The following is a 14,548-nucleotide window of genomic DNA, read 5'->3' as shown; positions in this document are numbered from 1 at the left end:
TTAGCGGATGAATAACTTGAACGCAACGACTGAGTTGAGACGAAAGAGAAAAAAAGCATTAGAAGAAAAAATGGAAAAAGCAAGGGAAAGCGAGGAAGTAAGGAATAAGTTGCAGGATTTTAAATTAAACTCAATCGGTCAATTACTGTCTTGGTAAACGACCTGTTCATAGTAAACCAATATCGTGCATCTTTAACAGCCACAGTGATATTGCCACAAGATGAGGGAATGACAGTGAAGAGATGAAGAGGCACAAGAAAAGGGCACAGAGCAACTCAATCGTGATATAAGGCTAAAAGGAGCATAATAAAGTCTCAAACCCTGAAAGTTCGGTGCAGAATTAGAGTTCTAAGTCGACCGATTTCACTATCGAGTTTCATGAACATCCACCACCTGGTAGGGCTACACTAAATGCCCGGAAATGGTTCTTCGTCACAGAAGACAGATCAACAATGACACTATGCTAACTGGACGTCGAACCTGTAGTGTGTCAAAGGCCTCCGTTACAAATGACATGAAATTGAAAGTGCTAACAAAAAAAACCATGAAAATAACGAGGGACTTTTGACTTTTTGATTAAAGAATTAACAACTTGTAAATAGTAAATAGGTAGAGGAAACAAGGACTCAGAGGATAAGATTAGGTAGGTAGCAGAGGGAAAAGAAGGGGGAGATCAAAAGAGGTAAATGGGAGCTGAATAAGTTACTTATTTTGCATGCATCGATGACAGGAGACGTGTTACAACTGATACCTGAAAATCACCATTCAGGACAGCTTCGCCGGAGTTCAAACTAACTACGGCCTTGGACCAAGTAGAAGCACCACTTGTAGTATTTGTTGACCACAGGGCTTTTGGTTCACTAAACAAGGAGGAATTACTGGATATCCATTGAAAATTGGTTACCAATATCGAATCATCTTGCCAGTTAGAGGATCCGGAATATCACGACAAAATCTAGGATGGGTAAAGGCTAAATGAGAACGACGAGGACAAGAATAGATAATGCGGCAAACGAAGGAGGGAGTAAGATTAAGAGATGAGTGCAGGTGATTCAAACAAGCCGAATTTACACAAAATCCCACTGAGCTAACGATATAGGAACCGTTTGCAAGGCCAATCACCTCGAAGTCGGACCTACGGCACTTTTACACCAACTCGCAGCTCCGATGTTTTGGGTTGCTATAAGGTAGTCATAGTGAAATAGGGACGCAAGTTACCAGTATTTTATTTGTCCTTCAGTTTGATGTGATATCTGATAAGGGTTATTATGAGAAAGATGGGGAGGCGTACATTCCTTTTAACTACTAAAACAGATGAAGAGAAAGGAGAGAAGTGGGAAGATAAGGTGGGTAAATAGAGGAGAGACAGAGACGCCGAGCATTAACTAAAATACCCCTCTCACCTGAAAATCAGTAGAGGAATTAGAGATGAGATCCAATGAGGTCTTTTGCCACCCAGAGCTTGATTCGCTTTTCCACAAGAGATGAGGTTTACTAGAAAGAGGTTGTTGATGTGCAATGGAGACGATTTTACCAATACTCGATCACATCACCACTTACAGGATCAAGGATTGAGTGGCAGTTACTAGAAGGACAATGAAAAATTACAGTCAAAGGCGGTTTTCCCAGACAAATAATTAAACAGGATTGGAAAGGAGGAATTGGAAGGATTGAAGAGTAGCCATAGGAACACTATAGACCTCAAAATCTAATCTGGGTCATTGGGCTCAACGGAACCATGGAATTGAAGGCCCTCCAGATGGAATGTGAGTTCACATCAAACAAACGCAGGAGAATGATAAAATGAGGAATAATTGGTAGAAATGGTATGCCCTTTATCACGAATTTAAAATTGCAATGTCTGCGCACTTCCTTAAAAGTAAACCTAATTGTTAGTTGAAATCCTCCCCCTGCCAATGTTTTGGGAATCACAGAAGCGTTGTAGTAAGTGCCGAAACTAATTATGAATAATGAGTAATTAACAATGAGTGAAAAACAGAGCAATATCATAGATCTAAACAATTGACAGCTAATGAAATGACGATCGAATTAAATAGTTCCTCACCTGAAAATCGGAGGTCGTATTACTGTCTAGATCGACAGAATTTCGTGTCCAAACGGACTTCGTACCCATGGTGTTATTTGAAGACCATAAGTGATGGGATTTACTACAGATTTTCGCAAATACACGGGGACGAGAAATTACCAGACATGATGAATATCTCCGGTCGCTGGATCACGAATATCTTTACAGCTACTGGAGGAGCAGAGAGAAGGAATACGGTGTGAGAAAGAGAAAAAGATCGTGGAAGAAAAGGAAGGCAGAATGGAGGAGGGGAAGAGGGAAGGAGACACCAAACAGTCTCACCTTGAAATCCCCAGCCTTACTGCTGGAGTTTAATGATACGTGGGCAGTCTGCCATGCAAGAGATTGCGAGAGCGCTTTGGACGACCAAATAACTTCAGGTTGACTATATTAGGGTCATTTAGAACAACACGAATGTCTTATTTACCTAATCTGAAGCGTCTTCCCTGTAGCCAGATCCAATACTTCTCGCAAATTTCTGTATAACAATGAGAGAATTGATGAAAAACAAAAGGAGGAAAATGGAGAAGGCTAAAGTAGTAGCAAGATTGAACTGAAAAAAGGGAAGTCAACAATCTTTCCAGCTACACTAGGACCCCTAATTTGGGGAAAAACGGGGAGCGAGGGGCAAGGAATACCTTGAAATCAGTCGAAGAATCAGTTCCAAGGTCTATGAGAGCGGTATTCCAGGAAGAAGAGGAGGGAGCACGTGACACGGAGGAATTCCACAATAGAACGGGCCGACTATATAAGGGTGGAATGAATTATAACGGAGAAGCCTCGCCTTACCAAACCTCAAATTCCTGACCGGTTATGGCGTCTAGGATTTTCTGACAGTTTCTGCAAGAATGAGAGCGAAATGCCGGTTTGAAAGAGGAAAGAAAAAATAGAACGATGGTTAAAAGAGGAAGAAAAAAAGGGAAGAGTTAGACTATATAATGAAAAGAAAGACATCTGAGGAGGTATCTACTTTGTCCAACGCATCATGATTCACGTTCCCTGAAATCCTTCAAAGCAAAAATGCTGGAATGGAGGTGACACCAGCCACGCTCTACACGGAATGAGAACCTACTGTATTCCACAAGACCCTATTGGCGTTAGGAAGAAGTAAATTTAGCTACTCTCTGTGTGAGCAGGCCTACCGAAATGTTCGCCCTTAATTAGCTGGCAGGCACTTCAAGGTGAAGAAATAATAAGAGGAAAAAATCGCTGCAAATAATGATTTTGCGTGTGCCAACATATAGAACTACACAAAAAACTGGCGTAGTAGCAGACTTTGCACTGTGAAGGATGCGGTACACGTGTGGGCACAGTTGGAAGGAAGGCAAATTTTAGCAACTGGTTGCTTGACCTTAGATGTGAGTGTGACCCATACTTGCAGTGGTACTATGCTTCAAAAGCCGGAAATAAACCCGCCTAAGAAAGCTAAAAACCATAATTTAACAAGCATGCTTTTAAAGGGGTAGACACTAACCTGGAGATCAACAGTCAGGACGACTAGACCTTAATCTTACTCAGTGCTACAGCCTAAGCCCAAGCCCCTGTTTCAAACGAACGAAGGTAGCAGCCAATCATCAGTCAAACAAGAAAGATAAGAGGGGGTAGAAGCCTATATGCCTTATTACTCCCTACAAGATAAGCAGCTAGACTAAAAAGGGAGCAAAGGGTCATAAGAGAGCATCAGTCACGACAGACATCCCAAAGTGAAAGCGAAACGACAAGCATTCAAATCTGGGAGCATGCACACCAAGATGGAAGGACGAAGTGGAAATGAAAGAAGAATAACCATATATAAAAAAATATAAATATGACGCATAAAAGGCATGGATTACTTTAAAATGACAAAAATAAAAAAGCAAATCTAAGAGTAGCCTATCCTAACTGCCATGGGCAGAGGTATATTCCTAGGCTACTATTTAGGGCCTCCATCATACCCCGACGAGTGAAGCAGAACGGAAAGTGAGAACTTATCCACCGGTGTGGAGCTGAGAGAATAGATGAAACAGAGACACTGAACATTGTGATGGAAACGAATATCAGTACTCCATAGCCGTGCACGCCGATCACTATGACTAGATTCAAGATCGGAAAAGGATTCGAAATGCTGTGGAAGGCTAACAGGACGCAGACACATGGTGCCATTCTCAATTTGCCACTTTGCTGTGCTATCACGAGGGTCTGGCATCCAGCTGCAGGCATTATCGAAATGGCAGTCCAACGGTGACTTTCCAGCTGTTGAAACTGCTGAAAAGGGGAAACAGTGGGGTCTACTTAGAGCCGGAAGAATTTCCAGAAACGAGAGAACAATTTAGCCGCCACTAACATGTTCATCACAAGTTTTGTGGATCTAATGAATAGTTAAAAGTACTACTGACGAAAGATTCTGACGGGAAGACAGCAGAAATCAAACCTGAAATGAGGATTTAAGGTGTATCAACACAGAATCAGAACCAATGTGGAAGGAAACGCCTCCCTGCATGGATAACCATAAACGAAATTCGTCGACCTTGGAACTAGAATGAGGATCAATCACAGCCGAATTCGCCAGGCTGATTAAGCATCAAGAAGGAGACGAATTAAACCCTTGTCCTTTTGCAACGTCGCGTTCCTGGATTCAGTATCCGAGTCAACGGAATACTCGAACTCTTTCGAAACGCCCTCCGCTCATTGTTTCTACAACAATCAATATCACCTTCAAACAGTGAATTCAGAGCCAGTATAAAGGAAACTCCTTTATACGTCATTGAAAAAGTCAGAAAAGAAGCGTGGAATCCGGAGACCGCCGATCTTGAAGTGCAATAGAAAGTGATCGACAAGCTCACTAGATCACTGAAGCAACAAGAAGTAGTGAGAATCAATCCTTCATTATCTCCTCTTCTTTGGTCATTTCGTTCCGATTTTGGGTCAAGAATTCCAAAATAACAATGAACCATAGTAAATGTCCCTGTCATGTAAAAATACAGTAAAATTCAATAAATACACCAATCTCCGAAGTCGTGATCAAAAGACACTAATGCTAACGGATGTGGAAGACTTCCTTCCCGCAGCTGTATGTCAACAGCCACAGCAGTTTCACACTACCTTTCTATTTCTCCCTCAGATTGGCAGATTGCAACCCAATCATAATTCTCCCTATCGGCATGCAGTGAATCCACGGATTACCTCACAGAATGACGCATCACACTCAAGGAAGAAGATGACTCGGCGTCTAGTTGATCAAACTTGAACGAGAACTTGACACACTGCGGTGCCTCATAGGTCTTTGCAGCATGGAATTTTGGACTCCATAACCTAGCTCGCATCACAGGTTCATTAATACCGCCAAAACCAAAATTGCCATCATCATCTGCCACGTAGCGACTCGATGTGGCAAGCGTCATACAAAGGCTGTTGGTGTGAAGATCGGAATTCCAGACAATGATCCAGGCAACACCATTGTCCCTGGGATCGTCCTTCCATCCGCAGAGGGATTTTAGTCCCTGCACCTCGAAATCACAAGCGAATAAAGAGGCGGACACCTCTGAAAGGAAGCAAAGAAATGTGGTCTGAGGACGAGGAAGAACACATCAGTTGGTTACAATATGTGCTGTATGTCCTACAAATGAGACATCAGAGGAGGGCTTAGTATTCAATTATCTGAGTCTTTCAGATAAATGGGAACCTAATCAACTAACATCGGATGCTGAAGTGCCGAGATTGATAAAAGTAGAGGGAAATCGAAAAACTAAGGAACTGTGGCTCATTAGCATTGCGAGTAGCCTGAAAACGGTCCCATACCATGAAAAATGGGATTAACAGTCAAATGAACGAATGAGAAGTCATCAAGGAAAGCTAGAGCGAAATTATTCTACTGAGATAATGGACCACTCAGTGGAAGACAAAAAAAACGACATCAAGAAATATTGACGTGAATAGATGTATTCACTGGAACCAAGCCCATTTATAAACAAAACCAACTCGAAGAAGTTAATGAAGAACGACTGAAAAACCATATTGGTGAGATGTTGGACCATTCCCTCCTCACCCCATTTGCCTTTGCATGAGGGACAGTTTTGCAGACTGTTCAAGATGAGCGCTACTACGAACTTCAGTTGGAGAGATAATGTAGCTGAACTTAAAACATCCAATTCCATCCTGTACACTCAAGAAACGACTGTAGAGACGGGCAGACATCTCCGCATTTGCATCAGATGGAATACGGAGAGGTTTCAGACAGAGAATTGTGTTCTTTCTTTGCACAATTTCCCATGTTGCGAGCCAATTGTTTTGATCATTTGACCAGGTACACAGACTCCCACTCTCGAATGTGCAATTGAGCGACGCCCCACCTACGATGGAAACACAGAAACCGAGTGTTAGCAAGTGACTTCCAGAAACTGTGCCAGGTCAGTGAACAAATGGCACGTGAAAGAAATGTCCGCTCTTGCTGAACACTGACGATGGCGGAGAGCGCCATGGAAGTAACGAAATTTTGGAGTGAAAACATCGAAAAGCAAATGGAAATCACGGGTGACGCAAATAAAATCAACGAGAATGTCAAGCATTACATACACAGAATAAGAACCTCAATGGGTTTTAACGTTTCCAATTCGATTTATAATTCACCTTTAGCACAAGAATTGCGCTATCAAGTACAGATCTCACGACTAGATGCGATCGCAAAGCTATCAACCCGACTGTAAAGGCATCACTTTAACTATTCTCGTGATATCAAACGTCAAGGTATTGAGTAGGGATGACAAGGCAGCCGAAAGATGTGATCGAATAATCTCACCCCATTTGCTTTTGCAAAAGTGAAAGCCTAGCCGAATGATGCTGATGACGACTACTAAAAATCGTAAAGTTCAATTTCACGCAACCAATCCTGTAGTGTCCACTCAAGAGGGGACTATAGAGACGAGCAGACAGTTCGGTCTGTTTTCCCGAGGCAGAACGATGCTGTCTGAAACAAAGAAGCGAATCTAACACTCCCCAAGTGGCGAACCAGTTGTTGGGATCATTGGTCCACTCACAGATTGACCCATTTTCAAAGGCACAATCGAGAGACGTCCGATCTAGTAGAAGAGAGAGGCTCAACGTCAGTAGTTATTTACGCACTCTGTGTATGACAAAACAACGTCAATAACCAAGCTTAGTTCCTGATAAGGATAAACGGATAGTGTAAGCGCAGCAATGGATACAGCTGATTGCAAAAAAAAAGAAATCGAGAAATGATAAATGGATATCGTACAGACAAAATTAAAATCCAAACAGACAAGACAAGAAGTACATACAAAATAAAATGTCGACCGAAATCTAAGAATTTCATTAGGAAAGAACAAAATTTCAGTTGAAAGAGATCAAATGTCTCCACCAAAAAAAGAGGATCGGATAAAAATCGATTCATATGGAGACGATGGACCACAGCTTAGCCAAGATTAATCCTGAACAGAGAAAACAAACGACCGACGTATCGGCGAGCCAAAATGTCAACTCCATAAAAATAGCTTCACAAGATAGCAAACGGTAGCTAATGGCAGATTAAATAAGTAAACTGATAAGGATGACGCCTTTGGTACCTCGATCCATCTACCGAAACTCGAAATAATTAGCCAGTGGTGTATCAAATCAACATTCATATTCCCTCCAGTTCACCTAGATCGTTGGATAAAGTACGATTCACTCAACATTTTGCACCCTATTATTGCTAATGGATCCATCTTTTACCTTGAAGAGTGAAACATTAAGCTCAAGGAAAGGGGCGAGTCTTTGACTGGTTGATCGAACTTGAACAAGAACTTGATACATCGTGGTACTACGTCGGCCTTTGCTACGCGAAACTTCGGACTCCAGAATCTCGCTCGCATTGCAATCGCATTAATTTCGCCCAAATCAAAAGCGTCATCGTCACCGTCGGTATATACGCCTGCCGCAGGGGTCAGGCAGAGCATGTTGGTGTGCAAGTTTGGGCTCCAGATGATACCCCACATAGCACCACTGTCTCTGGGATCGATATTCCAATGGCAAAAAGATTGCATTCCGGGGGATTCGAAGTCACAGGAAAATGAATTCGTTCGCCCATCTATAGATGGAAGAAAAGAGAAACCGGTATTCAACTCAGTAGGCGTCAATATGGATACTCAATCTGTCGTTCCCACGTATCTGTATTTTGTAATCTAGCATCACAAACCAAAAGAAACGGATAAATATATTCATGAGAGTTAAAATCCCGGAAAACGCTCAATATCGGCGACAAGTTTGAAGAACCCAGCACCTACTAATGCCACAACGAACAGGCATCGAATGAGTAGTTGACTTCAGAAAAGCCGGGAGGGAATGCCACTTCTCCATAAATGAAGGAACGACTAAAGTGGAGCGAATGTGACCTGAACTACGTAATGATCGGGAAGAGGGTCCCCAAGGCAGCTAATAAGAAGCCGTCTATGCACGGAATAGACAGATATTGCCATTCTGTCGAGATGACAAACAGACCAACACAGGAGACGAACATCAATAACAACAAAGAATACGGCCAGACGGATTCAGCTTCTCTAAAAAATTCAACTAAAACTAAAATCATCCAGGATTCACAAGAATTTCAGCCGAACTGTAACAAATGGGAACCACTTTATCCAATCTGGAGGAGCAACAGAGTCTGACCTCACCCCATTTGTTTTTGCATTAAAGACAACCTCGCAGACTGCTGAACTGAACCACCACGACTGCTCGTGATAGAAATAATGTAGCTAAATTTCACACATCCAATCACATCCTCCTCGCTCAGGAAAGGACTGTAGAGTCGAGCAAACAGTTCCGTCTTTGACTTGGAATGCTGTCGCAGAGGTTTGAAGCAGAGGGTCGAATTGTCCACCTTCCAAGTAGCCAACCAGTTATTCAGATCGTTTCCCCACTCGCACAAACTGCCATTCTCAAAGCCACAAGTGAGCGAAGTTGCACCTACGGTGGAAAGACAGAAACCGATTGTAATGTCTGTATTCTACTAAAGTGGGGCACCGGGCTCTCACACGGCTGTGCGCATTGTCAGACAACCGCCCTTCGGACGCATGACGCATAAGCCAAGCAATGCATGCGTCAAAAGCGCACGCCCGCCACACTGGAAATCGTGGCCTGCCAAACCGCGCCATGATTGGCGCAATAATTGACAAATCAGCGTAAGAGATGACTGTCACGTGAGAAACAGCATGCCACTGGCATTGGTCTTTCGTCTTTTACGATTGGGTAGATGAAAACCAATGCCTTTAAGCCACCTCTTACCCCAGATTCGAAACATTTGTGGGTGGACAGAGGCTGGACAAATAAACTTATGGAAGAGGAGGGGAACGACGTGAGAAATGAAAGCATAAGCACCCTTTCTGACGCTGCAAGAGACTCAAACGCATTGCCTTTGGGGTTTCAAGACCAGGACCTAAGTCGAATGCATAGGCGATGGCAAGGCAACGTAGACTCAGATCGGAGGGAATCGGTGGACTCAAAAGACGTGCTTTGAAGTTAGGTTTTATCGGATCGCCTTTACGAGAGAGTAAAATCGACTGTCGACTTCGCTGGGATGGTTTAGCTTGGAGACAAAGCAAGGTCTGGTTGCGCATCGACGAAACCTTCCATTTTTGAAACCAATTGTCTCCATCATTTGCCCATTCTTCTAGATCTTCGGAAAATGTCCATGTTAGCAGAGGCTTTGGCAGTTCTAGATGCAAAGATAAAATGGTTTTGATTAGGAAGACGACTTTAAACGCTTTGGAACAGTTGGCGGTATTACCACAGACCCCTAATTCGAAAAAAGAAAACGCGTATGGGTTACAGGCAGTGTTTGGACAGGTGATTTCGAGAAAACGCTGGGATAGATGATAAGAGACCACGTTTGGAGCAATGAATTGATTTAGCACTCCAAATTCCAGTTGAAACTCCATCATAATTACCTCAGACCAACGAGAAAAACAATAAAGAAAATGATGAAGTTGACGGATGCAAACATAACACATACGACCAATAAACTTTTCAGTTGGACGGCTTAAATTCGCAAAGCACAAATTATGCAAAAATCGGAAAATTCAGAATGAAATAGGCACCCTTTCTGACGTTGCAAAAGATTCAGACTCGTAGATTTTGGCACTTTCATCCCAGTGCCAAAATCGAACGAATAGGTAATAAACAGACAGCGCAGACCAAGACGAGCAGGAATCAGGGGGCTCAAGAGACGCGCTTGAATGCTAGTATTAGGGGAGAGATCTTGTTCAGAGAGCAGAATCGATTGCCGACTTCGCTGAGAGGTTTTTGTGTGAAGACACAGCAATTTCTGATTGCGTATCTGTGAGACTCGCCATTTCTGCAACCAATTGTCCCCATCATTTGTCCACTCCTCCAGATCTTCGGAAAATGTCCATGTTAACAGGGGTTTTGGTAGTTCTAGATGCGAAGACAAAACGATATTGGTTAGGGAGACGGCTGAAATCTTAGAGTCGGGTAAACACTCGGGAGCGTTGCAGGTGGCTGATTACAAATCCAGTAATACCCAGGAGTTTCATACGATATCTGGGTAACAAATGGGTCCTCAAACGAACGAAATGTCGTCGCCAAATTCTCAGCTAACCACAAAGAACTTCGGCATTATTTTAGGCCGGCTAGACTAACCGAAGGATGAAAAAGTGGAAATCGGCAAAACCTAAAAAACTCGATTCGCATCACACAGAGAGTTCAATGAATTACAAGTAGATGAGAAAACTAAACGCTAGAACCGCATATTCACTCGTCATGATGCCGGAGAAGGCTCAGTTGCACTGATTTTGTCGTATCGACCGATCTCCCCATGACAACCCCGGAGATGAGAAAGGACAGAGTGAGGCAACCGATTCTGACTTCGGAAGGAATAGGACTGCTCCAAAGACGAGCTTGAACACCGGCAGATGGATCACTAACATTTTTTCTGGTAGAAAAAGACCAAGGAGACCGATTTTTTCCATCAGAGGTTGGCTTAGCGGCAAGACAGAGTTGATGCCACTCAACCTGCCACTTGTGATGCCAATTGGTAAGATCATTGGTCCAATCGGCCAAGTCTTCCTCGAATTTCCATGTGTGGAGGACGCTGGAGAGCCCTAAACGAGAGATCACTTAGTTACTACTCACACCAGCCCTAAGCTATCTATCGACAGAAATCCACCCCAAGGATTCCCAAAAGTGCATTAATCAAGATGCTGGGACTGCAGTTGGGGAAAAGACAAGCTAGCTTTGATTCGAGAGGATATAACTGCAGGTCCATCTATGTTCAAAGTGTAAGAGATGAGCAAGCATCTAAGCCGCAGCTTTGTAGAAGTCCTAGAACTACACAGATGAGCTTGCACGTCGATGGAAACCGACTCCTCGGGGCCCCTTCAATCAACCAAAAATTCGTCTTTACGATCAGATGAGAGAATACGGATTGGGTCTTTGTCGATAGGCGTAGTACGTCTGCATCTTTCCTAAACAGCACTCCCCCTTTCTGATCCCATTTACCAGCATCATTCGTCCAATCTTCAGATGTATCATTAAACGACCAGCATAGAATAGAGTAGAAACATCCAGATTAAAAAAAAGAAAACAAGAAGTCAAAAGTCTTGGGAGGAATCAGTACCACAAAAAAGTCATAAAACGAGCTATGTTCGAAAGCGAGCAGGAAGAATCTATTAAATCATGACCTTCAACAGAAACTAATCACCAAAACAACGGGAAAAATGCAGCACAAGAGTGAAGTTGGGCACCTATCTTGATGTTCAAAACGTGCTAGAGTAGCCCCATGTTTATCAGACGCTGGATACAACTTTTAAAGCTGGCCTTTAATTGAGACGATGTCCGAACGGGATCGACATTGTCTCAACTATCAAGGCTAGACGCTGAGCGCGGTTCACCACAGAGAGGAAATTTTTGCCCGGCATACAGACAAGCTTCGGATAAGAAAACATCAGACACCAGTGGTTCCACATCTTTCCGACAGTTAAATTCAGCTAGTACACTGTCCAAACATTGAACTCCGTTGAACACTCCCACTTTCGTTCCAATCTGATGGACCATTAACCCATTTCCACATATTTTCATTGAAGACTCTAGTGTAATATGTATTCAAGCGGAGAATCCAAAGGAGACAAGAACTGAAATGACTGACGGACACCCATAAACATCACAGTCACGAAGTAAGTTGGTGGAGAGCTTAAGTCAAGAAACTGAGACGTTTGGAAATTGAAACGAAGAGAAGTATGATTACCAGAAGAGGGAATCAGTCGATATAAAGCATCACAAACACCGATCAGTGTGGAAAAATAGTACACTTTAGACCATCAGAGATAAACAGAAGTCTTAGTGCTGCCGATAACTAAACGGAAATTTCAGCTGAAATGAATCACCCGTCTTGCTGCTGCAACAGCGCAAGATTATAGATCCGGAAGTCCTCGGAATCTACGTCGATTTTGTAATCCATCGTGACGCAGTGCATGCCTACATCTTGTGGAATGGGTGGACTCCATAGGGGGGCTTTTGTGTTCTTAACAGCTTCGTCTTCCTTTTTGGAAGTTAGGGAAAGCCAGGGTAGGCTTTTAGAATGCTTCTTAGGTTCAACCGGTACATTGCGCAAGCAGATGGCCCCGCTTAGGAGTTCCCATTTCTGATTCCAATTCGCAGCATCGTTGACCCAACTGCCTGTATCTTCATCGAAGGTCCAGATAAAATATGGCTTCGGAAGGGGGTCTACGGGAGACAAAACGAAAACGACTGAAAGAGACTAGAGGAAATGGAGGACAAGTAAAACCACTGACACAAAAATCACTTCACATTTAATATGAAAGTAGAAACGTTCCAGTGAACAGGAGCGGAAAATTAAAGCATAAATTTTAGAAAGGCGACTTCAGGAATAAACAAATCAGACTAGAAGACTCATTAATGACGACAAGTAGCCAATAGTATTGCAACGTGGAAAGGCTAGAACTTAGAAAACATGGAACCGATATTGATGAGACAGGCCATGGTGACACGACGCTTTTTAAACAGCCCATACATTCTTAAAAATATTGTTTTCCTTCCTATCTTTCCAAGAAAGCCAAGGCACATTGCGAAAGGAGATATTGGGTCTTAATTCTGATTCTAGTTAGCAGTATCGTTGACCCATTTGCCATCTTTTCACCTTGGGTGAAAGCGCTACATGGTCACGGAGTGGGGGGGGGGGTTAATCCGAAAACAACAGGCAGGAACTGGAGGAAAAGTAAACTACACCAGTGACGCATCAAACCGTTTGACAATACATGTTGAAAAGGATATGAAAAGCCTCTCAACAGAAATAGTAGGAAATGGAAGCGCAAAACAAGCGTCTTCACGAAAAAAAAAAAAACAACCAAAACCGACAATTCCAAGGGAATCGACAACTCAGAGGACCAGGGATAAAGGTAAAACGAGCTGGAAATTTCAATGCAAACAGTAGTTTGACACTACTCTAAACTAAGAGCAATCACCCTTCCTGTTGTTGCAACATTGCAAGTTCGAAGGCGCCAGAAACTACAGAACCGACATGGATGAGATAGTTCATCGTAATGCAATGCATTCCAACAGCTTCTGATATAGGTGGACTCCAGAGAGGAGATTTTGTGCGCCTATCAGTTTTGTCATCCTTTTGCGACTTAACAGAAAGCCAAGGCATGTCGTCAGAAGGAGTTTCAGGTTCAATCGGTGCATTGTACAAACAGATGGCTCCATCAATGCGTTCCCATTTCTGATTCCAGTTGGCAGGATCGTTGACCCATTTACCAGCGTTTTCGTTGAAAGTCCACACGTAATAGGGCTTCGGAAGTGAATCTACAGGGGACAAAACGGAAATGGCTGACATACTGGAGAATACTTGAGTCGGAGAACAACAAAAACGCAACAGGAACAGCTGGAGGAAAACATAACACGAAGCACCTGACCGACAATAATCGACGACTCCATTTCAAGACTAAGTCACTTCAGTGAGTGAAAATCCACCAACATTGAGTTGATCAGAAAGCAAAGATACTTCGGAATGTCAGAGTAAAGACTAAAGGAGCCGGAAGACTAAGTGAGGAAAAAACCATTGAAGGTAAATAGAATCGTATCCAATCACCCGTCCTGCTGCTGCAAAATGGCAAGACTATACTTCTCAGCTACTTCAAAATCGGCGCCAATGCGGTAGTCCATTGCGATACAACGCATTCCAACAACGTGTGGAATGAGTGGACTCCAGAAAAGAACCTTCGCACCCTTGGTTGCTTTCTCTTCTCCTTCATCAGTCAAAGAAAGCCAAGACATATCATCACTGGACCCTTCGATCTCAATCGGTACGTTGTGTAAACAAATGACTCCACTCATAAGCTCCCACTTCTGACGCTGATTTGCAGCATCGTTGGTCCACTTTCCTGTGTTTTCGTTGAAGGTCCAAACGAAAAATGGTTTTGGAAGAGCGTCTAGAGAAGACAAAAGAAAAGGACTGAT

General features: G+C 43.1%; 1 protein-coding gene across 1 annotated transcript in view; it reads right to left on the bottom strand. All coding sequences in view use genetic code 11, as the record gives it.

The window, feature by feature from the left end:
- EGR_03025 (hypothetical protein) overlaps positions 1–14,548 on the bottom strand; it is a gene marked incomplete at both ends in the record, with an annotated part of 33,567 nt that overhangs the window by 16,778 nt on the left and 2,241 nt on the right. The window contains 15 exons of the mRNA XM_024492274.1: positions 2,725–2,830; positions 2,876–2,926; positions 4,021–4,330; positions 5,271–5,631; positions 6,173–6,414; positions 6,964–7,140; positions 7,872–8,147; positions 8,825–9,022; positions 9,444–9,770; positions 10,250–10,535; positions 10,880–11,165; positions 12,457–12,830; positions 13,602–13,894; positions 14,094–14,131; positions 14,181–14,520. Of these exons, the coding sequence (XP_024353200.1) occupies positions 2,725–2,830; positions 2,876–2,926; positions 4,021–4,330; positions 5,271–5,631; positions 6,173–6,414; positions 6,964–7,140; positions 7,872–8,147; positions 8,825–9,022; positions 9,444–9,770; positions 10,250–10,535; positions 10,880–11,165; positions 12,457–12,830; positions 13,602–13,894; positions 14,094–14,131; positions 14,181–14,520 (3,665 nt within the window). The remainder of the gene's footprint in view (positions 1–2,724; positions 2,831–2,875; positions 2,927–4,020; positions 4,331–5,270; positions 5,632–6,172; positions 6,415–6,963; positions 7,141–7,871; positions 8,148–8,824; positions 9,023–9,443; positions 9,771–10,249; positions 10,536–10,879; positions 11,166–12,456; positions 12,831–13,601; positions 13,895–14,093; positions 14,132–14,180; positions 14,521–14,548) is intronic.

The sequence above is a fragment of the Echinococcus granulosus genome (genome assembly GCF_000524195.1).
Source record: "Echinococcus granulosus chromosome Unknown EG_S00015, whole genome shotgun sequence".
Lineage (NCBI taxonomy): Eukaryota > Metazoa > Platyhelminthes > Cestoda > Cyclophyllidea > Taeniidae > Echinococcus > Echinococcus granulosus.
The sequence above is the reverse complement of the archived record's forward strand: the minus strand, read 5'-3'. Positions and strand labels throughout refer to the sequence as shown.